Genomic DNA, 27,528 nt, shown 5'->3' on the forward strand with positions numbered 1-27,528 from the left:
CTGTCTGCTTATGCCAGGGTAAACGGACCTACCACACTGCAAATATCAATTACCTTCATACCACAGGAGCTCAAAGGGTGAAATTTCCTTCTCCCAGTCTTACACTTGGATTCTTCTCATGTCTCCCAAGACACATGGAAGCAGAGGGCAGCAGATGCTCCCTTCACAGCAACTCTAAGGACAGATCTTTTCTCTCAAAGTCATTTCTGAAGCTACACGGTCCCCTATCTGCAATGAGGTCCTGCCCTGTAACTAGCAGGGCTCTCTGCACTGTAACAAACCCTGACACCACAAAGACCTTGACTCCAGAGGTGGTGGGTGAGGGAACAGCCAATGTGGGTACCAGGCACCCTACATCCTGCTGTGCAGACCTTCACACTCACTGCCTCACTAGCATCCCAGTTGTGTGCCTCCTCCACTTGATAGTGAAGAGTGTGAACCAAAGGACTCCTAGCTAGGAGACTGTAGCATCAGGAATAGAAAAAGCACAATATTCTGTAGCATATGGCCCCCTGTTATTGACATTGCTGGCAGAGTTTATTAGATCCAGGAGTCCTAAAAAAAAAGGTCCGGAAAGCAGGACAGGGAGTTTAATTCTCACAACTTTCTCTAGCAACTGCAGACACTGTCTTCTTGCTGTAACGCCACTGAGGGAGAGGCTGAGGAAGCTTTTGGGGACTCCTGCAATGAAGGCACTAACCCCAGTGTGACAACAGCTCCACTTTCAGTTTATTCACCTCCCAAAGGCCCTCTTCCTCATCACATTCCCTCCAGGGTTAAGATTTCACCAGGCGAGGGGCTGGAGAAGTGGCTCAGTGGTTGAAAGCACTAACCACTCTTCCAGACACCTTCACACAGACATATATGAAGGCAGATCACCAATGTACACAAAATAAAAATAAAATCTTAATTAAAAATTTAAAAAATTGACAGGTTGAGTTGGGAGGGGGATACAAACGTTTACTACATAGCGGGTGGGTGTGGACTTGCACAATGGAACTATGGGACTTGAGACCCCACCCTTCCTGCTCCACCCATCACATTTCCCAACAGGTCCCCAGGAAGCTATGAAAGCACCTTAGAGAAAGGATCCCTTCTTTTCTGGATTCTACTTCATGTTTGGGTTCTGGTCCAGGCTCCTGGGACCACTGACTTCTCTACCAGAGGGGTGTTGCTCAGTGCTGGGTGCCCAGTCCACAGGGCATCACCTGCAGACAAAGTCCTCTACTTATCTTGAAAATCACATTTTACCTAATTGACAGCTTCCTAGCACTGACTGCTCCAGTTTAGACCAACAAACCAACACCATTACTAAGGTCTATCTCATGTCAGGTGCCTCTTTATTCAATAATGGCTCTCAAAGAGGAGAAGGGCAGAGGCAGATCAAAGTTTTTATCTCCAGCCTAATTTGTCAACACAAGCTTCAATATGTTATCGGACAAAGGATGAGTGAAGCCAAGGAACAGGAAGGAGAGATAGGATAGTTCTTAAGATTTTGTTTCAAGAAGATCAGGTTCCCAGAAACACTGTTACCAAGAACCCAGGCTCCACTGTTAAAGCAATGCCCCGAAATCCTGCAACGATGTCCCGTTTTCCTAAAGATTATTAATAATGCATTTGCAACAACTCAGAGAGGCTGGCTATAAACTCTCGGTGACAGGATGAGAATGTAATCTGTCCACAGCAATGGAGATGGATCTCTTTGATAAATTCTTCATGTTGCTGCCTCATCTGCAACTCTGGGATGGTTTATGAGTCTACAGTCAATCCTTCAATAACCCCATAAGCACTTCATTACTCACCAGAGTGTGACATATCTTGGGTTGTAAAAGAGGTCTGGTTGTATAACACAGGAACTTTGTAGAAATCCCAGGTCATGAATATTAAGAGACACAGCCTCAAAAGAGATCGCAACAATGACTTCCAGTTGCCTCTACTCTAGAGACAAGTAGGAAGCATATGTCGTATGTCTTGTAGGCATTCTGACATTGGGAGTGACAGAAAAAAAACATGGTGTCCTTTGCAGATACTATGTTCAATCATGTCTCCTACCTGTCTACAGATACAACCACTGCAGTCATCAGTAAGACTGAGGAACTTGTGTCTCATCCTTTTCTGTTTTCTTTCCTCTGAGTGATGCTTTCAAAATCTGAGTAGCAGAGCACTTAACTGTTTAGTTTGGTCCATTTACATTTATTGTACTTTTTGATACTTGGGATTATTTCTGCCTTGTCCTATTTACTCAACTTTCTCCACCCTATTCCTCCCCACCGTCCCTGTCTTATGTTCCAGTGCACCCCGAAAATTCTACTATTCTTATTCTGATGAGTAGATTTTACTAGGTTGGAATTCATGAATCTTATTTCCACCATTTTATGGGCTCCCTTGCAATGTTGTTACCTTTGAGACAACATTTCTGTGTCTAAGAAAATCGATGCATTTCCCATCTTCTTGAATGATGCAAGGAACTTAAAAGACTGACATTTCCAATTCCCCCAATTTTCAATGCCACAATTCTACAGGCTTGTTTTATATCACCCCCCAAAGGTCAGACAGTGTCATACTGATCAATAAAGAAAAGGTTTTACTCTCACTATTGTCAATTTCATTGCTGAACTTATTATTTGTGAAACAGGATCTCTCTGTGCGTCTTTATGCATCTTTTGACTATCCTGGAACTTGCTATGTAGACCAGGCTGCCCTCAAACTCAGAGATCCTCTTGCATCTGTCCCCAAAGCAATGCGATTAAAGGTGATACCACTACACTATGTTCTGACTTTGCTTTCATTTAAGCCTTTCCTTCCTTCAAATCTGGCTGATCAGTTTAGATCATTTTTTTAAAAAAAAAATCTTCTCATTTCTATCTTTTATTTCTTTCCTTCCCCTAACAGGCAGTCTCTTTCCAGAATGGCTATAACAATATTTTCAGTAGTACGTGTTCTCTCAGAGCTTTGCTAATATTCAAGAATCAAAGTTCCCCCCACCTTCCCTCTAGAATGCAATGGGTTAGGAAATGTCATTTGGGGACAGCCTGGCTCTTCCTACAGATAGCCCAGCGACCAGCCACCATATGTGAAATGATGAAAGCTGGCTAGCCCAGCTGTGGTCCCAGTCTTACCAACATAAGCCACAAGAGATTAAACTGAATGGTCAGAGTTCTGCAACAGCTTCTAGATCGCAGCTGACGACCCAGGTGTCTCAGACATATGGCAAACCATTTTCCACGTACCGTGCCTTGACCTCCTGGCCTACAAAAGCCACAGCAAAACAAAAGGGTATTATGCCTAGCATGCAATTCTTTTTAAGAGGCCCTATCCTCTTGCTAATGCTTCATAGTAAGTTCTTATAAATGCCTTTGAAATTTTGCGTTGGAAAAAGATAACTTCTGAAACTATCCTCTCAGAGGTTAAGAACCGATCTACTTGGGATTATAAAGACACATGGGGATGTAATACATAGACTGTAAAGCCACTGAATGAATGCATGCATATCTTGGCTGATATGATTCAGCGCTATAGAAATTGCTGGCTGTGCAATGGCGTCTATCCCGGAAAGTCACCAGCTTACTACTTCCACTCAGTAGACTTGCACAGTCCTCATAGTAAACAAGCAAACCAAAGCCCAGGGCTTCTTACCCCAGAAAGGTGCTTTATGATATTTAAACCAATGACTCCAAGCCAAACAAACCTGCTTTTCAAGATGAGAGAGGAAAAGGAAGAAAGCTGAGGAGCACAGTGTGCCAGGGTTGAGAAGATGGCTACAACCCTTGCAGCTAGAGTTCATGATGGTGCTGAACTCCATCCTGCTTGTTTTCGGGACACCTTGCAGAAGCGGGAAAGACCCAAGGAATACTGAGGTCTGACCATGCCCATTAGCATACCCATTTTGAAACATACCATAATTTGAAAACATACTGAAAAATTCCACTGATGAACTACTGCTAAGTAAGTGTGTGCACAAGGGGACTGGCTAACATCAGGAGTATATATATTAGAAGGTTGCCATGCAACACAATCTTATATACATATATACATATGAGCCGGAGGCTTCTGTTTCTCCATTATTGTACTGGCCCTCCAAGTAGGATTATTTTTTGAGACTTAAATATATATAGCTACTGTATTTTTCATAAGCTAATTTTTTTAACTAAAATATTTCTGCCACATGCACATCTATCACTCACATAACAGTATTATTCAGTTTAAAAGGCTATTTATTCCTTAAAAGAGAATGTCTTTAGAACAAAAGAGAATTTAAGAAAATGGTGCTTCTGATAGCTCAGTCCACAGTCTGAAACGTCATCAGTTGCAGGAAAAGGATGCTCAGGGCTATCTTGCATGGCAACAGAGTAGCCACGGCAACAGAGTAGTCATGACAACAGAAAACTCAGTGGCGGATCTCATTTGTATAGGTGCTTCTGCTGAACTTGAAAACACCTCTGTAAGGTGTGGCTTCTTCCTCCAGAGTTTTTCCTGATATAAATACTTACGTACATTGCTGAGTTTCAGACCCTGTACATGTGACAAATTGTGTAGTAAGCTGAGAAAACCTCAAGGGCCAAGCAAGGGGCTTTTGCAAGAGGTCCAATTCCTCAAATGTCAAACTACTGACACTTTCAGACTACAATTCAGGGGGGTCTCTGAGGACACTTAGTCTTATTATGGCAAATTTCTTGAGCAGCAAATCAAAATGGTTATTTTAAACTGTCCATATTATAATGAAGTCCAACTGCAAGAAGATGGTATCTCCATCTGCTCACGTGTTTATAACAATGCTGTGTTCAGTGATATCTCATGATTTCTTAATTTACTTTTCCTTGCTTCTTTACTCTGGGACTCAGCTTATTTAATGGCCTGAAACTCATACTCTTCCTGACTCAGCTTCTTCAGCACTGGGATTTCAGGTGTGTGCCAGCAAACCTAGCTATGTGAAATATTTATTATTACTTCTTTTCTTTCACTGAAACTTCTCCTGGAGGAACAAATTAAAAATAAAGGAAATAAAAGAAGATAAAAAAGAAGGAAGGAAAGAAGAAATCACTTATGCATTCCAAATACTAGACACTAAAGGAATAGTGAGACGTGAGACACAGGCACAGAAGCAGGGCACTGGGTATGTGGAAGAGCTAAGACCATGTGGTGGCTTGAATAGGTTTGGTGCCCACAGACTCACGTGTTTGAATGCTTGGCCCATACAGAATAGCACTATTAGGAGGTGTGACCTTCTTGCAGTGGGTACGTTGCTGTGGAGGCAGGCTTTGAGATTTTAATGTAAATGCTCAAGCTAAGCCCAGTGTGAAACACACTCCAGTCTCCCCTAGGTTACCTGTGGATCAAGATGTAGAACTCCCATCTCCTCCAGCATCAAGTCTACCTGCACACTGCCATGCTTCCTGCCATGGTGATAATGGACTGAACCTCCGAACCTGTAAGTCAGCCCCAGTGAAATGCTTTCCTTTGTTGGATCCTGCTATCTAAGGTCACAGTTCTCCATGTCTGGACAGATCTTTTGAGCTTGGAGCAAGATGGAGGAATCCCTTTTCTTAGAGAGCTTTCCTCTTCTCTGTCTGATCTGGGGAGCCTGACCCTCACCCCCTCTACCTGAGGAATGTCACATACACCTTGGTGACATTACAGGTTCAGTGTCCTTTCACCAGATAAGAATCTGTCCAGCAAGCACCTGAAATTCCTGGAATGCCTCTCCATGCCAATAAGATGCTCCTCATACCCTAAACTTCAGCCAATAGTATATACCCACTCCAGAAACCACTATCCACTTCCCCAAAACCATATATCTCTTGGTTCACCCTTAATAAAGGTGACCTGCTTCTCTGAAGCTGATCCTGGAAGTATGTCATTTCTGATATATTCATGAGCCAATCATGTCCTTCAACTGTGCATCCTTTGTCCTTGTAGGCCTGTGGACAGTGGCCCTCCGAAGAGGAGGGAGGTCCACATTCCTTTATAAGAGTTGCCTTGGTCACACTGTCTCATCACACCAATAAAACGCTAACAAAGACAATCATGCAGAAGGAAAGTAGCCTGGCTGCACACAGTGCTGTGGTTGACATCCTGTCATGATGTCCATGAGGGTCTGACAGTCAACCTTCGTCTGTTTGTACAAGACTCTGCTGTGGAGTCTCAACAATACACGAAGGGTCCAGGCAAGTTAGCCTCCCTGTGAAGCATTCTGTGGCAGGAAATGCCTGTAGTACGGAGGACTTATGGGTGAATCTGACTCCTTGGAGAAGACATCTGTAGAGATTCAGCAGGAAACCCTAAGCTGAGCTTGCAGTGGGTTTTAAAGTCTGTTGAAGATTGGCCTGCTAATAAGAAAACGAGGAGGAAATCTGAGGTAGGGAACAAAGGGGCACTTCACATTCTGAATGTCAGCTAGTTGTCTGGGTACCAACTGGGTCTCAATAGTAAACTGGATGAGGTGGAGAGTCAGAAATGCCATGAACCTTCTCCTATCATCCCAGAGCTCGCCCTCTGCCCAGCACCTCGAGGACAGGACTTCATTCAGCAGCAGGGCCAGGCATGACCTCTGTTGAGGGCTAGACTGAGGCAAATTTAATCCAAGAAATATTAAGCGGATGATACACTGGGAGCCAAATTTTCTGTCCCATCCTTTTTCACAGTTTCTATAATAATCTAGGATTTCCAAAAATATAGGCATAAGGATGGTACAACCAGAGCTTGTGAAACAACCACCAAAAAAAAAAAAAAAAAAAAAAAAAGGCTAAACATTCACCAGCTTACAAAAGAAATGGCCCAATGCCTTTAGGTTGCAATAATTCTTTCCCAAATATTACCTCACCAATGCCTAACTTCACAGCCAATGTTTCTATCCTGCTGTTTGGTGGGAGTAGGGACACCATGACCAACCACCAGGCTGCTAAAACAGGCTGAGGCAGATTGCAAGAGGAAGGCTGGGGGAGTTCACTGGCTGGAGCTGCCAAAGGTAGTTTCCTCCAGGAGTTGTGCAATCTTCCTATTGCAAGGGCTGGGATGAGAGAAATATGGGCGAGTGTGGGGGTTATGGAAAAATACTGGGCTTGGAGATAAGAACATGGGTATAGGTTCTTCCTGGTTCTGCGTGGGCCTGCCACAGGGTTTCAGATATTGCAGACTGGCCTCCGACTCTGCATGTAGCTGAGGATGAGCTGAACTTTGGCCCTCTTGTGCCCACCTTCTCAGTGCTGGAATCACAGGTGTGTGCCACCATGTTTGGCTTGCATTTCCTGAACAGTAACATGGTGCTAAAGTGACATCTATCACCAAAGATACCTATCACCAGGTTGCCATGAGTGTATATTGAACAGGAAACAGCTTGCTAAGTATGAAAGGCTTTTCCTGTCACTTATAATGTTGGTTTGGGGGATACTTGCTGTTTCCCAAGACAGGAACCAATTATAAAAATACACTGAAGAATCAGAGACTGGATCTGTATTTTGCTTTTTTTTTTTTTTAACTAGTTAAGGGATTTGATAACAGGTCTGGTGTCTTTTTTATTTTTACCATATCTTATAATGTGGCACCTTTTCCTTTCATATTTGTACCTGTCCCCTTATTGCAGGCAGGCTTCTGGAGAGTAGAGAGTGTACCCTACATCTATAATCCTAGAGTTTTCCACAAAGCTAGTTAGCAGGCACTCTAAGGAGGGACAACATTAAATAATGTTTACACTATAGCTTTGTTGTGAAACCTCTCTCTCCACTAGCTTGGGAGCTCTCAGGCCAGGGCTTATGTCTCCATGCATTCAGTGCTGGAAAATTGAACCCAGGACCTCTGTCATATGACAGGCAAGTGCTCTGTTACTGAGTTATACCTGGCCTCATGCACTTTTATTCCAGGTATCATATCTAACACAGAATAGGTTCTTTATTCAAAGTATGTTGAAGCTGGATATGGTATAATGCCAGCACCCAGGAGCCAGAATATAAAATGGCCTCCATAGGCTCTTAGGGAGTGGCACTGTTAAGAGAGGTGGTCTTGTTGGAGTTGGTGTGGCTTTTGTTGGGGGAAGTGTGTAACTGGCGTGGAGGTAGGCTTTGAAAAGGTCTCAGAAAGCTCAAGTCCAGGCTCAGTGGCTCACTGTCTCTTCCTGTGCCTGCAGATTAAGATGCTTCCTGATCTCTCAGTTTCTTCTCCAGCACCATGTCTCTCTACCACATGCTTCTGGTCATGATGATAATGTACTAAACCTCTGAAACTGTAAGCCAGCTCCAATTACATGTTTGTCTTTATAAGAGTTGCCATGGTCACGGTGTCTCTTCACAGCAATAGAACCCTAGCAAGGACACAGAAGCAGGCTGATCAGAAGTCCAAGGTTAGTTTCATGTGAGTGTGAGGTCATACTAATATATATAAGATACCACCTTCTACCTCCTCCCAAAAGAAGCTGGGTAGTGGTACATGCCTGTAATCCTAGCTCCTAGGAAGCTGAGACAGCTTGAGTTTAAGCTCAGCTAGGGCTGCACAGAACTGTCTTTAAAATCAGCATGCTAAAAGATAATGAAAGAAGGAAGGAACTGGTCCACCCAGGATTCCATTCTTGACAGTTCGATCCAATGGGAAAGAGCTCTCTCTCTGTGAGCTCTCTCTATGAAGGTTCAAGTCTTGGTAATTTCTGCCACATTAAGCTTCAGCTTCTATGGAAGGTACCCCGGATATCTTGACATATGGCCCTAGACATCACAATTAGAGTTGATCTGCTAATGTCCTTAAATGAGAACTGTCATTTGGTAATTAACTTAGAGCCATGACAAAAGCCTGTGACATCGATGAATCAGAACATAACACTGGCTCTTGTTTTTCTCCCAAGGGACACACATATCACAAAACAATATTTTCTGGAGTTGTTAGTGGAATAAGCTTGTAGCAGGAGAGGCTGACATGAAGAGGTTTTGCTTGAAGGGGGTGGGGCCTACCAAGCCCTCTCCTAAAGAATGTACCTGTTCAGGACAGGACCTTGCAGGAAATATCCACAATTCCTTTCTTACATTTCCCTCCTAGATGTTTAAGGCCTGAAGACTGAGACAGCTTCTACTGAAATCAGCTAAACCTTTCTCTGCCATATATAATAACCCCATCCTTTCAGTTATCTGTATGCAACCCACTCCCCACTCGGCTACATTTAATAAACACTCTGAGCATCCTGGGTGCTGTGGCTTCTCCGCCAGACCCGCTCCCGGCTTTTCTCTTCCAGTGTCCGTCCATATGTCCACCCTCTCTTCAATCCCTTGTGACCGTAGTCCAGGTCCTGGGACCAGAGCTACATGGGCCACAGCACATCGTCATAAATAGAATGTGCTACCTGAATTGGCCCCACCCATGTGTTTTCATTTACCTTTTTCAAATGCTACTGGAGAAAATGTAAATGAGCCTCATGGCTTGCACTGAATATCTGCGGATACTCGCGGTATGATCACAACCGCGATCCTCTCTGACCATCAAACAGCCTGCTCACTGCTCCTCAGTCTAGTTCATCTCACTGCTAATGCCATTGTCCTGGGGTGGAGGCCCCGGGGGTAAAACTCAAATGCCAGGCATTCCTGCAGGCTGAAAATAGCGTGTGCTGGCTTTTAGCTGACAGTCCAGAGGGACATGTTAGCGATAAGCGGATCCAGTCAAGAGAATCATCAGGTAACTGCATGTCATACAGAACTTGAGGGAAATGTGACAGAAAGATGAGATGGTGGCATGGTGGGTTGTGGGGCCGGCTAGAGTCTGAACGGTGGGGACAGGGACGCCAGGCTGGACGAGTGACTGGCTCCAAAAGCCCCACACAGAGCACAGGCTGAAGCACTAGCAGGAGAAAAGAAAGCTGGTGTGAGCATCACCGGCCAGGTGCGGATGACAGGACTCCAGGGCACTTAAACTTCCTCCCTCACACCAGTCAGGCCCGGGACACAGCCATCTCTATCAGGATAGACACAGCATCTTCATCTGCTAACTGGAGTAGCCATTACTAGAGGGTCTTTGGGCTGCAAGAGCGTATGATTTCCATATTAGTGAAAGAATAAAGCTCCTTCCAGATGAAAGAAAAGGGCCCCACCCACAAATGCTTGTAGAGGTTTAGCAACATCGTCTCTTAACATTTTCCTTTCTCCGCCCTTTGCCTTTCCAAAAGTAAATGAGCTGACAGCACCCGGTTCAGTGTCATGGAGCATCGAAGTTGTCTTCTAAATTTCTTCTCGGATACATGCGGGTGTGTGGGTGTGTGTCCATCAATACTTCCTCATGGGAACATCTGTACCGTTATCTATCCCCTCTTCCTTTATAGGTACACCGTAACTTGCCTTAGAAATCTATAAACAACTTTCTGGTTTTCAGAGTTCATGATTTCAGAGTTCATGTGGTGTGGTGTGGGGTGTGTGTGTGTGTGTGTGTGTGTGTGTGTGTGTGTAGGTTAGAGGACTTCTGAGAGTATGTTCTCTCCTACCATGTATGTCCTGGGGACTGAACTCAGATCATGAAGCTTGACAGCAAACACTTCCTCTACCATCTCTCTGGCTCTAGAGCCTTCTGAAGTATCCACTGACTGGGAAGGAATTTGGATTCTGAGATTGGTGATGATTCCAAATACCTGCCTGCCACGTGCAAGGCCTTTGGTTCAACCTAATGATAAGCATATCACTCCAAGGCAGAATGCTCACTTGGCATGTTCAAGTTCCTGTGTTCAGTCCCCAACACGAACAACCAAAAAGAGTCTCTTCTCATATGTGAGATGGCATTGCTAGAGAAAGGTTGGTCTCACAGGGGAGAAATAAAAGAATAAAATACCTGGTTGCAATTATCACTTCAATTTAATAAAGTAGGGGTTTTACAAACTCAGGGGTGATTTCAATTCCATCTCTGGCCAGGGAGTGCATGGCAGACTGCTTAGTCATTAACCCTCCGCTGGTGGAACCTTCAGCCTGACTACCCAAGGATGAGATCAGGTCTCAGCAATGGAAAACATGGAAACCCTGCCACTGACAGGGTTTCTTTGTGTATCCTTAGCTGTCCTGGAACCTCCTCTGTAGACCAGGCCAGCTTCAAACTCAGAGATCTGCCTGCCTCTGCCTCTGCCCACCAAGTACCAGCTGACATATGATCTCTTACTAAATTTATTCCCAGAGAAATGGGGGAAGGGCAAGAGGTGATGCTGATGGTAAGGACAATGGCCTAGTGTTTATGGTACCATCCAGAACATTTGGCAGTACCGGTATAACTTTGTCTTATTCAGCTGATGACAGATGTACCTGGGAATACAGACTTCAGCTCTGCCCCTGTAGAGAGGGTCACCCAAAATGTGATCTGCCTCTTATCAGAGCCTCTAAGGCAGACAAACACCACTGTTGCTGAGCTCCTGCCCTCCCCAGACCCTCTCCTCTGTAGCTCTGTGGGTTATTCCTGGGGACCCTTTTTAATTAGCTGACCCATGGACTCCTTTCAGGATTCACTCTGTGTAAGAAAAGTGAGTACTTTGACATCAGATCAAGTGAAATATCAGATACTTTCTGCAGATGGCTCTATAGTTAGCCTATTCAAGCAAGTCACTGTTTGTTCATTTATAAGTGCATTGGTGTTCTGCCTGTATGTATGTCTGTGTGAGGGTGTCAGGTCCCCTGGAACTGGAGTTACAGACAGCTGTGAGCTGCCATGGGAGTGCTGGGAATTGAACCCAGGTCCTCTGGAAGAGCAATCATACTTCTGGTCAAACAAGCCTATCATGAATGAAATGTTACCTATCCGGGAATCCTTTCTCCTCAGGAATTCTCCTTTGCCGTGGTGAGAACTGCTTAGCAGTGACTAGGTGACTCCATGCATTAGACAGGAAAGCTACCCTGTCACTTCTGGCTTTCTTTTGGGGTTGGGGTGGAGGGGGGCTGGTCACACCTCACAGAGATCTTCAGGAGAGCAGAGGCAATCTTGGTCATTACCACATCTGTGTGGTGCTCCCCGTCAGAGCATTCAGTCCTCCCCTCTCATTTACCACCAGACTACAAATGGGAACCCAGGGGTGTCCTCTAAAGTACCCAGGAAAAGATTCTGGTCTGCTATTTGGGTAACTCCCCAGCTCCTGGTAATACTCTGGTGTAGCTTAGGCAAAGCCAAGTTCACCTGTGAGGCACTGGCAGGAGACCTGGGCAGGCAAAGGACCAGCCCCAGGAGGGGAGGGAGTGGTGAACTGCCCCAGGGAGGAGGAGCCAGGAGGAAAGGGGCTGCCAGTGAAAATGACTCAAGGAGAGTCAGGGATGAGGGAGGGGGGACTGGACGCAGAAGCTGCAAAAGCCAGGGTCTTGGATTTAGAAGCTTCCTAGGCCCTGGCCTGAAGAATCCCTAGTACCTTCCATACATTAGAAAAGCCAGTGACCCATGTCTCTGAAAATCCAGAGATTAATTATAAATGAATACATTTATAAATGAATTGATAGAAAAAGTACAATTTTTAGTTAAACAACACAACCTCATTCTTAAACATCAAAAAATAAAATAAAATAAAATAAAAACCAAACCTGCTTATCCTTCTCTTTATCAGAAAAAAATAGTCCCAGAATTTTAACCTGTCCTTTCAAACAAGTTTATCCTTACAGCACGCAGTTTGTGTGCTTTATGTAGAGTGAAGTGGACCCCCTGCATCAGCATTTGGACAGAGTAAGAGACCGTTCTGCTTCTGTCCTTAAAACAGGGCTGCTAAGCAAGTAAATGTTGCTTACTAAATGTTCCTAACTATTAATAAAGCAAGAGCTCACGTTTGAAAGTAAGCATTTCACAACACCGGAGTGTTTTTATACCCGTCTCCTTTATCTCTCATGAACACATGTGGAGTTGGATATTATTATATGCTTCATCTGGGCATCATAGTTGAGGAACTGCCTTATGAAATTGCAGAATTGATCAGAGGAAAGAAGAGCTCGGAGTACATCCTTTTTATCCTAACCCTACACTCTCTCCTTCTGTATATTTTAGTAGAAAACTGAATTTCTTTTCATGAGCAATGGTTTTCCTACAGATGAGCACAACTTCCCTCCTAGACATTTCTTGGCAGTTCTATAATGAAGGATGTTCAAAGCCACAAAACCGAATTTCTTCCAAATGCTATTCTTCAGTCTTTATTGATGTTGCTTAAAATGGGAATATTTTTTACAAAGATTTTATTGGCAAAAAGGAACTGTTTACTTGTGCAAATTTAAGAATCACAATCTACAATGTAAAAGGCATCCTAAAAACTGTATACCTACACTTTCTGGGCTAAGGTCACATTTGAAAGCATTTCTGTCTCAAATGTGTGTCAATGACTTCAGAGATTCAAAGATCCATTTCCCTAGAGAGTATTTGCAAACCTTTTCATGAAAGAAAAAAAAAATCCAGTCTCCAAGTTTTGATTTAAAAAGAAAATAAGCAAGCAAACAAACAAAACCACCCAGTGTGAAGGAAGAAATATAACATCAAGTTCCAACATGGTCCCCATCACAGCTGCCGGGCAAAGCCTAGGTGAGAGACAGCTGTTAAGCTGTGGAAAGCATACTCAGATTGCTATGTTTTGAATGAAAATTGATTCCAATAATTTAGAAGGGCCAGGATTGAACTTGTGCATTCTTTATCCAGAATCTGACACTGCTGCATTCCATGAGGTTGGAACCACACAGTGTCAGCAGCAAGGAAGATAATACTCCATGAAAAGAATGAGGGGGCAAAGACAGCTCTCTTCACCCCAACCTTGAAAACGCCCCTTGGGAGCTGCAGGATTGCCTGTGACATCTGAAAGGCAAGATGCAGACTCAATCGGTGTTTGGGTTTAAACACTCTGTCAGCTACAATTTACTTCAGTTCCCCCTGTTTAATTTAGGGAAAATTTCCCCTCATTTGTCAGGAGAAACAAACCATGAAGACAGAGTACATGGGCCAACTTCAGTTTGTGATGTCTCAGCTCCTCTAGTCTCTTTAGCTTTCAAAGGACCCGGCAGCAGTGGGAGTCTGGATTATAGATGGGTTTGCTGAGACTGGGTCCTTGAGGACTACATTATCCAGTTAGCCACACTCTAGCTGTTAATTATGTATGTGACCCAGGCACACGTTTCTACAGTGTGAGATGCAACCGACTGCATGTGAAAGCCTAAAATGACATTGTTTTGTCTTAGTGGTTCATGAAACAACAGAGCATCTTATATTAATGACATATTAATATAACATTAATTAATATTAATGACATCTTAGAATTGTATGGAGGGGATCGCAAAATTAAATATGTGTGGAGTCCTGTTATGACCCAAGCTCTAGATTGGACTACTTGTTGTAGATACACAAGGGTCCCCAGCAGCCATGTAAGAGCCAGGCATGGTAGCATGCACCTGTGACCCCAGAGCTGTGAAGGTAGGGTGTTCTCTGGAAGGCCAGTATCGCTGCAGTGACATGCTCCAAGCTCACTGAGAGATCTTGCATTAAAAGTAAGTGGGTAGGACGGTGCCGGACAATGACCTCTACACCCACCCAACGCTCACATACAGGAAAGCACATGCTCAGGAGTACCTACAAACACGCGTGCACGCATACACATGTCACTGCATATTAGCATGCTTTCAGTCACAAGTCATGTTTTAAAAAAAGATTTATTTACTTTGTATATGTGAGTACATTGTCACTGTCTTCAGACACACCAGAAGAAGGCATGGATTCCATTACAGATGGTTGTGAGCCACCATGTGGTTGCTGGGAATTGAACTCAGGACCTCTGGAAGAGCAGCCAGTGCTCTTAACCACTGAGTCATCTCTTCAGCCCCAACAAGTCATTTTTTTGACAAAAAAAAAAATGGTCTTCATATCAAAATTTTCATTCAGTCTTTTTAGATATGTTCTTTTGGTCAAAGTTTCCAAAGTTTCTCTCTCTCTCTCTCTCTCTCTCTCTCTCTCTCTCTCTCTCTCTCTCTCTCTCTCTCTCCCCTCTTCCCTCTTCTTCTCCCTCTCTCTTTCCCTCTTCCCCATGCTGTCTTTTGACAGGATCTTACTATCAGCCCAGACTAGCCTCAGATGTGTGATCCCCTTATTTAAGCCACCCAGGCACTGGACTTAGAGGCGAAAGCCATCATGCCCAGCAGAACTCCTGACTTTGATAACACAGTTGATTTTGACAGGGCAGACATTTTGTTCATGGATAATACTGATATTTGCATAACTTCACAACTGGATACCAACAGCGTATGTGAGTTATCATGCATGCCAATAATTTGGGAAGTTTAGTGATGCTTATGGCCTATCCCCTAACTACCAAAGAGCCGCCTCATCATGCCATTTGAGTCTCATTGGTGCCAGTAGCTGTCCAGGTGCCGTCTAATCCCCTCCAGCAGTTATGGTGCCCAGTGTAGAAGAGCAGACACTGTATGACATTAGGTCTAACGAGGAGGAGTAGAATGATTTATCCAATGCCTTTCAGATAATACACAGCTTCGAAGTAAATGCAGACTTGAGGAATACAATAGCACAGGTGATTCCTCAAACATTCCTCTGCCTTTCAAATCTGCTATGCTGTTTTGCCAGGCACCGGTTCTCCTGCAGTGAAGCCTACCTCCCCTTCTTTGAGATGTAACATGCGTGTGTAACTGGGGGTTGGGGGATATTTATCTTACATTGTCTCCTTTCCCATCAAGGTAGACTTAATCATTCCTTTATAACATGCCTCTTCAATCTGTAAAGCCCCTCTCTAGCAAATAAGCTTATCATTAAAAAAGGAGTGAGCAAGCAAGCAACCCTATAGTACCATAGAGCACACAGAGAAAGAACAGAAGAGGGTCCCCAGAAATCTTGGCGACTTTCCAGCAGGCTTAACTAGCCTTGTGAGTTTCTGGGATTAGAATTCGGCAGAAGAAACAAGCCAATTAAAAATCTTGGCCCCGGACCGTGGGCGGATAAAGTGCTTTGCACCTGCTATAACAATCTAACCTGAGTGGGAAATCCTGCGGGCTGGCTGCCCAGTGATCTGCACCTCAATCGCTTTCGTTTGCTTCATTTTATTCTCTCAGCAAAAGTCCCACCTTCCACCCGTCTCCCCACTGAGCTAGACAGACACAATGGCCTCCATCCACAAGGTTTCCAAGTTAGAGGCTTTGCTTTGACTCAGAGCGGCCAGCGCCTGTTGTGCCAAGTGGGCTGTCTGGCGCATCTGAGCGCGGAGCTGGTCTTTACATTCCTCTCAGCAGCATTGCCCATCCTGAATACCATCACAATGCTTCTTTATGCCACAACTCAAAAGCACATGAGAAAGTCCTTGTCCAGCACATCGTACGCCGCCACAAAACCACGAAACCACACTTACACCACTCGCTGTCTGAGAATCCGGCATAACTATGCAGAACATTCCAAGTCAAAGGCTATGTGGTCCCCAAAGCCTATCGGATTCCATGTGAGGAAAATTCAGAAAATACAATCTAGCATTCCCCCCCCCAGGAGAAATCAACACAAGATCACACAGTAACACCTTATATTGTACCACGGGAACCTTTAAGGAGCAAAAGTGTCTTCCATGTGCATTTTGAATTAATGATGTTCAAGTCCCATGAGAATTGTGATGGGGTTTAGAGCACAGTGGACAGGAGTGACCTGAGGCTTGGTGGCTCATCTAGGTGAAGTAGAAGAATGACTCAGTCCCGCTGTTCTCCCACAAAGATTCCGAAGCTTGGTAAGTGATAACTGTGGCCTATCCCAGGTAAACAATAAATGCAGCATGAACTTACTTAACAGTTGGCAATAGAGGGCCTGTAAACTTCTCTTCATGGTATCATCTGGTCCGGCTTGTCCTCCAGTTTATTCATGATTCTGTCTAGGAAAATGGGGGAAGACATCGTTACATCAGGGGACATAAATTCCTAACTTGAACCTGAACACCATACATAGCTGTATCTGAAATAGAAAAACTCTTAAAAACAGTTTCATTTATAATGCTATATGTTATACAATCACTGCTGACCCTTTGACCAAATTCCCAAACCATATAACACCCCCTGCCCCGACGCAAAGACAACCCCGATGGGCAGAGAGAAACATCCTGGCTTCAAGGGCTTTTCACAGACTGTGTGACTCTAGTCCAGTGGTTTTCATCCTGCTGGTTGAAACCCCTTTAGAGTTGAAGAATCCGTTTATAGATACTGCCTCAGACCATTGGAAAACACAGATGTTTACATTATGAGTCACAATAGCAGCAAAACTACAGTAATGAAGTAGCAACAAAAATAATGTTATGGTTGGGAGTCACCACAACATAAGGAGCTGCATTAAAGGGTCACAGTGTTAGGAAGGTTGAGAACCATGGCTCTAGTCCTAGGAAAAGAACAGGATTTTTGTCTTTTGTAAGCTTATTCCTACCAAGGGATTCACTAAACCAAAACAAGGATCAGAAAGCTTTCTCACACTTGAAAATGTAGGATACAAAGAAAATTTATTAGCTGGGCACACACCTGTAATTCTGGCACTCAGAAGACAGGGGGGAGAAGGGAGTGTTCGAGGTTAGCCTAAGCTACATATCAGGACCTTGTTTCAAACAAAGATAATAAAATGAACAAACAACACTCACAAGTAAGAAAAGACAAATAATTTTTTATTATAAAGGATATTATTATGAAGTATTTGGAAAACACTGGAATATAGACAAGAACAACCAAGAAGGCTTAAATTCTATTATCCCGCCAGCACGAGGCAATCGCTCAGTCCCTCCAGTCTGAGCATCTCTCTGGTCTTGCGAGTGCGCTTCATGTGGCTGTCTTGTGTCACAGACTTTCATCCCTGACAGCAGAAGCATGCTGCTGTGTCAGTGGGACTTTCCTACCTGCTGTTGAAGTGGTGAACATTTACTCCAGAGAAGTTCCCAGATGTGAAACGTGCAAGGAAACAGCTTAAAGCTTTAGAGAAGTTATAAATGAGCTTATAGAGAAGTTATAGAGAAGCTCAGGACCAGCATCACAGAACCATTCAGACAGCATCCTTCCCAAGAAGCTGGTGAGCCCTTATCAGAGAAGCTTCCTTTGGCAGTAGGTGGTGACTGATACTGAGGCTCACAGCAGATCAGTGTGCAGAGAATAAGAGATCATGGAGAGCTCAGTCCTAAATGGGCAAGCTATATCACACCCTCTCCCTGCAGGGGTCATTGCAGGAGAGGGGTGGAACCATAAGAGACAGAGATAATGGAAGACGGAGACATACCAGTGCTTTCTAGGTATAACAGGGCTATCACACACAATAGCAGGGACTGCAGGCACAAGACCTGTACAAGATCAAGCCAGCTCAAACAGGAGCACGTACTGTGGGGCTCACAAAGTCCACCCCCAGCAACTGAAGACTTCTGGGGAAAGGAGAGCCAGTGTCCTACAGCGATCCAACCTGATAGGTTGTCCACGCTCCACTGGCTGGGCTTACACATATGCAGATGTTGGGAGTACTAAGTGGTCTGTGTGGATTTAAGGAGGTGTTTACTCCCTAGGGAGGAGAAAGTAGAGGTAGGGTCAGGGAGGGACTACAGTAGAGGGGGTCGGGGTGGATTTGACCAACCCCTTTTACATGCATGTATGAAAGTCTCAAGCTGTACATTTTTTAAAAAGCTGCTTGGCCATCACTTGCTATTCCAGAACATTCTGTCATTGTATAAAGACACTACTCATCATTGGTCATTTCTGAGCTTCTCTGAGGACCACCACTCTGCTGGCCGTCCCTCAACATTGGCCTATGGTCTGTGTAAACAGGATAGCACAATGCATGGCATCTGCACCCGGCCTCGTCACTTAGCACTGTGCTTTTGAACTTTAGTCCTGCATTCAGGATGTGGACAGAGTAACAGAGCTAACAAGAATGCTGCTCACTGTCACCCATCTCCCGTGGCCATAAAGACCTTTGCTGGTCTCTTGTTATAAAACTGTTCCTCTTTATCTGTCTTGTGATACTCTCTATTGCATATGTTACTTTCCAAATGCTTTTCTATTCTTAGAAAGGTTTCTGACTTTGTGATACCTTCAATTTCTGTTTTCTTATTCTACCATTGGAGTGGTGTGTGCGTGTTAAATAGTACAGTTACTTTTCTATTAGTCTTTTTGAAATCTGCCTTACTGGTGTTTATAGTAGAAAATTAGTGATTATATTAAAGGAATATGGAGATCTTCAAAATTCCAGTGTGGTAAAGAGAAAAAGTATGTTAAAGTACAGTGTTGTGAACACCAAGATGTCTTCCAAAAGGGTAAGAAGTTCTCTTTTCAGGAACGCAAACATCTGAATGATGTTCTTAGTTAAGCAAATAAAGACCCCGAACCCCAAAGAGTAAGAGACAGAGTAAGAAGAAGAGACAGAGATAATTAAATTGTCTTCAGTTAGAACCAAATAAAGAGACTTAAGCATCTGAACATTAGTGCTAGGGAAGATGGCAGACAGCGGAGGTCAGGAAATGACCAAGGCTGCTGTAAATGGGATAACCGGGAATCAGTAAAAACAACATGCTGGGAGGTGCGGCTGAAAATTAAGTAAGGAATGAGAAATGGTCTTCAGGGGATGCCCTGTGAGCATCAGTTTTCCTCCACTTCCTGCTTTACGCTATCTCTACTCACAGGCACATCTGCATGCCCTCCCGGACGGTGTTCATCTGTGAAGAGCATCCTCAGATCCTTAGGATAAATCTTACATAAAATAGCCAACTGCTACTAGTGTTTCACCAGGGAGGTGTGAGACAAAAGATCATGTTCTGAGCCAAGGGTGACTTCCAGAGGCCACCCCCTGCCAGCAGTCATAAGTGATGGGTAGCTGGTGACTGTGGAGTACTTAGGACATGGTAAGCAACCAATAAACATCTAGTAGGTAGGGAGTGAATGAATATATAGATGATCAAGTAATAAGAGAACAGAAAATAACTATGGCTAATTTTGATCAAGGGGACATAAGCCCCTTAGTCTAGAAATGCTTAGGGGTTTAGGAGAAGTAAGTGATGTCCTCTAGCATAAGGGATAAAGCTATTAGTGAGCTATTAAAGAAACAATTGGGTCAGCAAATCTGAGACTTGGGACCATCTGAGTTACACAGGGCTATCCTAACTACACACACCATCTGGTATACACTTTACTCAAAATTCATCCTTATTTAAGTCCTTTGATGGAGTTTAACAGTGGTTTTTCTTCTTTTACACCCTATAGTCTTATCAAGTAAATATGTAGGTGTTTTATACATATCTTCTGCCACTGTGATGTATTTCCTGTCAGCATTTTATTCTCTAATTACTTTGACATGGAAGTGACTTCCTGTTGTGCATTCATTTTGTGATGCATCTGAAGTCACTCCCTGTTCTAATGATGGCTTCTAAGCTGAGCGTCCTGGGCCAGTTGTGTGACTTTGAATAGATAGAGAGTCACAATTAGATTGTATCAAAAGCTATTTTATTAGATCACATTTTATTTATTTACAGAGGTGGGCAGGGCCTGCTTATGGCACAGCCATGTGTGGAGGTCAGAGGAAAACTTGCAGAAGTTAATTATCCACCATGTGGATCCAGGAGATTGGAACCCAGGTCACTATTCCTGTGACAAGTACCTTTACCCTCTGAGCCATCTCTCACCACTTCCTAAAGCTACTTTTTAACCATGTAATAAGAAATATTAACTATATCAGTAGGGCTCCTTGGGAAATAATTTAAAAGCCTTAAAGGTAATGATTAGTTTCTGGAGTGAACTCCTAAGAAATTAAACAGTCTTAACAGTCAAAAAGCATAGTCAAAAAAAAAAAAAAAAAAAAAAAAAAAAAAAAAAAAAAGAAAAAGAAAAAGAAAAAAGAAAAGAAAAATCTATGTTGACTATTCTAGCTCTCAGACAGTTGCTATAAACCCGTGGTTCTCAACCTTCCTAATGCTAAGACCCTTTAATAAAGTTTTCCTTGTTGTGGTGACTCCCAACTATAAAATTATTTTTTGTGGCTATTTTATAAATATGATTTTTCTATCAATATGAATCATAGTATGAATATCTGTGTTTTCCAATGGTCATAGATGATTCCTGTGAAAGGGTCATTCTATCCCCAACAAGGTCACAACCCACAGGTTGAGAACCACTGCTATAAATAAAGCCAGGTCTACGGCCTTAGACTGTTGCTTAGTGAGTCGGGGAGCTCCAGAACCCTTCACTCTTGGTCCAGGCAGTAAGTAGACCTCTGACAGCTGTAGATGAGGTTGGGTTTTAGAGAATAGGCCAGCAGCGAGAAGTGCAAATGCCAAGGAGCTAGACAGTGTCTAGTGGTTTTGACAATCTCGGAAGAGGTGGGGGTATAGAGCATCCTTCAGAGAAGCAGCTGTAACAATGACAGCAGACTCAGCAGTAGCTATGGCAACAAGAGACAGTTTGGAACAATGATCAGGACAGGAAGACGAGGCAAAGTGGATGAAAGGAGAAGGTGAGGGGGGCAAAAAGCTAAGGTCAAAGGGTAAAAAGCCACAATGGCACTGGGAAGAGAAGCTGCAGACCTAGATAGCTGACAGCTATCCAGAAAGCTGTCAATCTTTCATCACCAATAGTTTTGGGAACTCAAGTTTGAGACTTGAGCACTGACTGCTGTCGAGACTCGGGAAATCCGAACTCTAGGTTTTTAAGTGGCTGAAAACCATTGTCTATGGTTGGGTTATCCTGATACCTAAACTCAGACACTGGGATGAGGTCACTGGCAGACTATGGAATCCTGACTTTCTAGATGTGCACACTCCCACTCCCACACCCCAGCCCTCCAGAGCTGTAACACTCATTGGGAGAAGAGTCCTGGTATCTCAGCATCTACAAGAGCAGGAACACTAAAGGCCTGAGGAATCAAAAGCTGCCAAAGGCTAGAACCACAAAGCCTTTCTTTGTCAGCTCATGGTTACCGCCCAGTAGAGCGAAAGGACCGCAGCTTAGACAGCTAGACATAAAATCTTTACCTAAAACAATAAATTAAAAAAAAAACCCACTCAAATAAAGTCAGAGATGACTAAGGCCCACAATCAAGTTGGTTTATCCCAAGGATGGTTCAACATATGCAAATTTACAAACATAATCTGTCAATTAAAAAACAAAGGTTAACCACCATACAACTATCACAACACATGCAAAAAAGTGTCTCATAAAATTAAAAATTCCTTTATGATAAGAAGGCATGAACAGATTAATTCTAGAAGAATTGTTCCTAATGTACTAAAGACTTATAACAAATCTATGGCCATATCTTAGTGAATGGGGGGAAAGTCAAAGCATTTGCTTTAAGATCAGGAGGAAGGAAAACGTTCACTCTTGTTGCTTCTAGAAAGCTCAGACACATGAGGGCAGCAAAAACTGAAGTCATAAAAGTGAGAAGGAAAGAAGTTAAATTTTCCTGTCTGTGTATATGACTATGTATAAACTAAGTCTCTCTCAAAAGAGTAGTAGAAGTAATTTAGCAAAATAGTAGGATATAAAAATTGACATCTAAAAACCAATAGTTTTTCCACATACTAATATATATATATATATAAAGAAAGAAAGAAATCACAAAAGCAATCTCATTAAGAATAACTATCAAAAAAGAGGAACAAAGAAGGAGTGGAAAGACCTTCATGATGAAAATCACAAACTCCTCATGAATGAAATTAGAAAAGATACACCAACAAAAGTAGAAGATCTCTGATATTCACAGATTTGAATAATTAATACTGTCAAATGTCCATGCTCCCCAAAGTGATTGACAGGTTTTACATGGTCCTCGCAGAAACAGTGATTGTGTCCTTCATAATACAGGAAGGAATCATACAATTCATACAGAAATGTAGAGGATATGAATGGTCAAAGCAGTTTTGAGCAAAAGGAACAAAAGAGGAGACATTATAGTACTTAATTTTAGAATCCACTACAGAGCCATAGTCACTAAAACAGCATGGCACTCCAACAAGCAAGAGACACATGGACCAATGGATGAGAGTAGAGAACACAGAATGAAGCCCACATTTCTACAGGAAAGTAGTCCTTGACAAACACACAGCACTTATACGTCGCAAAAAGAGCAAGAATGCTGGAGAACTGGATATCCTCACGCACCGGATTGAAACTGCACCCCTTTATCTCATGACTTATAAATGGCAACTCAGAATGCAGCAGCAAGTGGAACGTAAAACCACAAACCCTGAAAATACCCTGAAAGAGGAAGGTTGCAAGACACTGTTTAGAGACAGTGGTTTTCTATGTAGGATTCCACAGGCACAGACAAGGAAAGCAAACGGAATGGAGAGACATCACATTACACAGCTCAACACTCAACAGAGCGATGGAGACATCCTGTAGACTAGGAGAAAGCACCTGGCAACTGGTCACCTGACAAAGTGATCCAATGATAAATGGGCAAATGGTAGGAACAGACCCTTCTCAAAAAGAAATAAAATGGCCAAGAAATATATCAAATTATTCAATATCACAGAATTCAAATCCAAATCCAAATCCAGTTAGATACTGCAATATATATATGTGCATACATATACATATATATAATGTGCATATATATGTACATATAGATGTAATGTAATACACATACATATATTATACATGTATATGTAAACTAGCAGGATACTTGCATATGTATACTTATATATATAGTGTGTATATATGTACATATATATGTAATATAATATATATGCATAATTATACATGTATATGTAAACTAGCAGGATACTTGCATATGTATACTTATATAGTGTGCATATATATGTACATACATATGTTCTGTAATATATGCATATATTATACATGTATATGTAAACTAGTTATGAACACTAACTTGTATGTGTATACTTAATATATAAAACTATATGTATAAGTATATGGAAATATAATATCAGCATTCCAAGGGCATACTTGCACACATACTTACACAATACCTAAGATGCAGAACCATCCCAGGTATCCATCAACACATGAGTAAACAGGAAAAATATTTTTCATCTTCTTTACAGGAACAATGGAGCATATCATTCAATCATAGAAAAGAAGGAAATCCTGTCATTTGCCACCAGATGGATAGAACCAGAGAACACTATGCCAAAGGAAGTGGGTTAGACCCACGCGACTACTTGGATCATCTCCTCTCACAGCCGAGATCTAAGAGAGATGATCCAAGAGCACAGCAATGGTTATTAAAGATTATGGTGTGTGCAGAGGTCAGAGGAGAAAAGCTGGACTGGACCAGAGCTCACCACAACAAAATTAGAGCTAAAGAATTCAGGAAAGTTGCAATTAGCTGTCTTTTCGTCAGATGAGCAATGGTAACCTCTCTACTTAGAAACAGTGCTAGCCACACAGAGCAGAAGCTGAGCAAACTGTTCACTACCCACCCCAGAGTGTCCATCTGCTCTGTGGGCCGAGTCGCAGAGAAATTGTCAACTAACACACAGTGTAGATAGCCAGGACGACATCCAAACTTGTTTCTGCTCTCCTGCCACACGTGTGTCCCTTCCAAGGTCTGTTCAGTGCTGTGTGTTTTGCTGACTCTCCTGTTCAGAAGGCCCTTTAAGAACAGCGCTGACATTCCTTCCCGTGTTCCTAAGCTCCAGGAGGCTGGGATGTGCCAGCAGTTTGTGGATATAAAACACACAAGCTCTGCCCAAGTTTATGCTATAGTGCTTTTGGCTCTGAGTTCAATGTTAACAAATCAACAGTCTGTATGAAATGAGATGCCTTTAGACAGAAACGCACATAAAACAAGGTTATGTAATAATAATGAGATGACAAAGAATGGGACAGGCTATTGGGAACCTCTTACTGTATTTCTCTTAAGAGAAACCATTCCGTGTTCATGGTCATTTTGTAGAATATAATGACCATGAAGAATGACAACCGACTGTATTTCACTTGAGCTTCAAGAATTTTTCTAAAACAAGGAGTGGAAATGTCTGGGCCAGTTGGGGCGTTTGAGCTACACAAGAGCAATGGCTCAGTTGAGGGCAGATCAGATAAAGCTGTTACTAGACTTACCCAAGAGCGCAATCAGGGAAGATAACGGAGAGTTGGTGTGTAGATAAGCCTTCCTTATGGGTGGAGACAAAAGGAACCAATAACTTGACCCTGAGGAGGCAGGAAAGAGCATATCTCTCTGTCTGCAGGTGAGGACATGGACATCAGGTATCAAGACCACCCACCCATGGGTCCTTTAAACTAGTTCCTGGCTTTTCCAATGCTTGCATTCCTTCTGAACTTGCGTTCATATCTGAACGCGGTACCAGATATGCTTGGTGCAGAGATTTAGGCACATATGCAAAGTCACCGTTCCAGGGCCTGATCTCTGTCTGTGCTTTGGCAAAGGTTTAATGTGAGCTGTCAACCGTCATTAAACAGCAAAACACAAGGTGTGACTGACCAGGTCAGATCTCACCAACTGCCTCTCCATTCTGCTTCTGAGTCAGATGTGAGCCAGTGGCTTTGAGGCCATTCCCTCAAATGCCTTTTGATAAACCCAGTGTCCCACTTAAACTGGATTTATAAGCTATTCTGAGGAGCATACACTGATCGTTAATCTTATTTAATATTTGTATCCATATCCTCTTTAAAAAGACTCCAGAGCTGTAACTCCTGCAAAAGAATTATCAAGCAGTTGAGCTGGAGAGATAGCTCAGTGGTTAAGAGCATTAGCCATTCTTCTAGAGGACCCAGAGGGACTGACTCCCAGCACCCACATGGCAGCTCCCAACCACCATCTGTAACTCCAGTTCCAAGTGATGTTGTGCCCTCCTCTGGCCTCCACATATACACATGCAGGCCAAACACTCACGCACAAAAGATAAAATTGAAATTGGAAAAAAAAAAAGAATTATTAACTTTGCAAAGCCCAATGACTACCTCAGAATGTGACCGAAATTCTGTGAAGAAAGAGGGGCTGATTTCATACCAAAATGGAACTGGAACATGTATCACCCACGGAGCCTGATGCCTACAGATGAAGGTTAAAAGGATGGCTAGTGACATCACCTCTGCCTGTACAGACAGAAGTATTTGTTTTCTTCATAAACACAAACATCCTGTCACTAATCTCTAGTGAAAAGCTCATTAGCCAGTGCGATGTTTTGCGTGTATGAAGGCCCCCACAGGCTTCGGGTTTGAATGCTTGGTCACCAGTTGGGGGTGCTAGATATTCTCTGAGGCCATTGTCACAGCTTTTGGGAGGCATGGTCTAGCTGGGTTGACGCCATTCACCAGTTGTGGGTCTCTGAAGGTCACAGCCTTGTCCCTTAACTTCAGCCACTTGAGTGTGAACAGTTTCTGCCTCACATTCCCACTGCTGTGGACAGAGCCACTCCCCCCAAGCCCCCCAGTTTCCTGTCTGTAATCAACCGAATCCCTAAGCCAGCAGTTCCCAAGCAGTGAGTTGTGATCCTGCCCCCGCCCAAAGACCATCAGAAAACACAGATGTTTACATTACAGTTCATAGCAGTAGCAAAATTACAGTTATGAAGTAGCAAAGAAAATGATTTTACGGCTGGTGATCGCCACAATGTGAGGAGCTGCTTTAAAGGGTCACAGCATTAGGATGGTTGAGAGCCACTGGCCTAAATAATTCCTCCCGATTCAAAAAAAAAATTTTTTTTTTTTTTTTGGCCAGGTATTTAGTTCACAATAGGCAAAGGTAATTTATACAGAAGTCCTTCTTATAAGCAATATTACCCCCAAAGCAGCTGAAGAGATGATGAAGAGATTACTATTGCTGTGGATTTTGCTTATCAACCGTGATAAAAGCTAAGGCCATTGTGATACTCAGCAATTCACACAGAGCACCAGGAGCAAGAGTGTCTTGGAGACAAGCAGGGTGGGACACTTGCCACTTAATTGGCACTGCTGGGTGACCTTGATAGAGTTACTTCTCTGGGTCTCAGTTTTCTCTTCTATAAATGGGGCTATCACTTAAACCAGAGGACTTAGCATATCAAACGGAGCAGAGACACTAACAAAGATGATAGACAGGGGTTAGGTATATTTTATACTTTATAAATTACAAAATGATACTGTTGTGCTCAGCTTACGTTTGAGGTAAAAATTCTTTTTTAAAAATTAGACAAAAAAGGTGAACTGTGGTTGATAGACAGGTGAGGGCAGGCACAAGATAAGACAAGGCCTGTGATTGGACAGTGAAAAAGTAAGGTGGGGACAGAGTTTTAGAAAGGGGAGAGAAGCTAAGAGAGAGGGAGAAGTCAAGATGGAGGAGGACGAAGAGTTCAGTCTCTGTGTGGCTTTAAATAGCCACAGGTAGCTATGAATAGCTTATAAGGGATGGATTATTACAGGAAAATTTGGCTTATCTAGGTGGGCAGATTATATCACTATCAATTGGATCTGAGTTTACTGTGTGGACAATTTTGTGGGGTGAGAATTTATTGATATAAATCTGATTGATGAATTATAAGCCTCTAGAGTTTTGATTTTGTTGCGCTGGTGGGAATTGTGACAATAACCACAGGAAGCGGTTGCTGGGAATGTGAGCAGAGCTCGTGACAGAGAGTTGCAGGAGGGCGGTCACCACTGAGGTGAAAATGCCCCACAGATGCCA

At 43.1% G+C, this 27,528-nt stretch overlaps 1 protein-coding gene across 2 annotated transcripts in view; it reads right to left on the reverse strand.

Annotated features, from left to right (window-relative positions):
* TMEM108 (transmembrane protein 108) overlaps positions 1-16,764 on the reverse strand; it is a gene marked incomplete at both ends in the record, with an annotated part of 109,368 nt that extends 92,604 nt beyond the window's left edge. The window contains one exon of one of the 2 annotated variants that reach the window (XM_080934287.1): positions 16,719-16,764. In XM_080934287.1, the coding sequence (XP_080790413.1) occupies positions 16,719-16,758 (40 nt within the window). The remainder of the gene's footprint in view (positions 1-16,718) is intronic. The other variant, XM_080934288.1, reaches the window with a different exon arrangement.
* Positions 16,765-27,528: the final 10,764 nt, after the last annotated feature.

The sequence above is a fragment of the Micromys minutus genome, assembly GCF_963924665.1.
Source record: "Micromys minutus genome assembly, chromosome: 21".
Classification (NCBI taxonomy): Eukaryota; Metazoa; Chordata; class Mammalia; order Rodentia; family Muridae; genus Micromys; species Micromys minutus.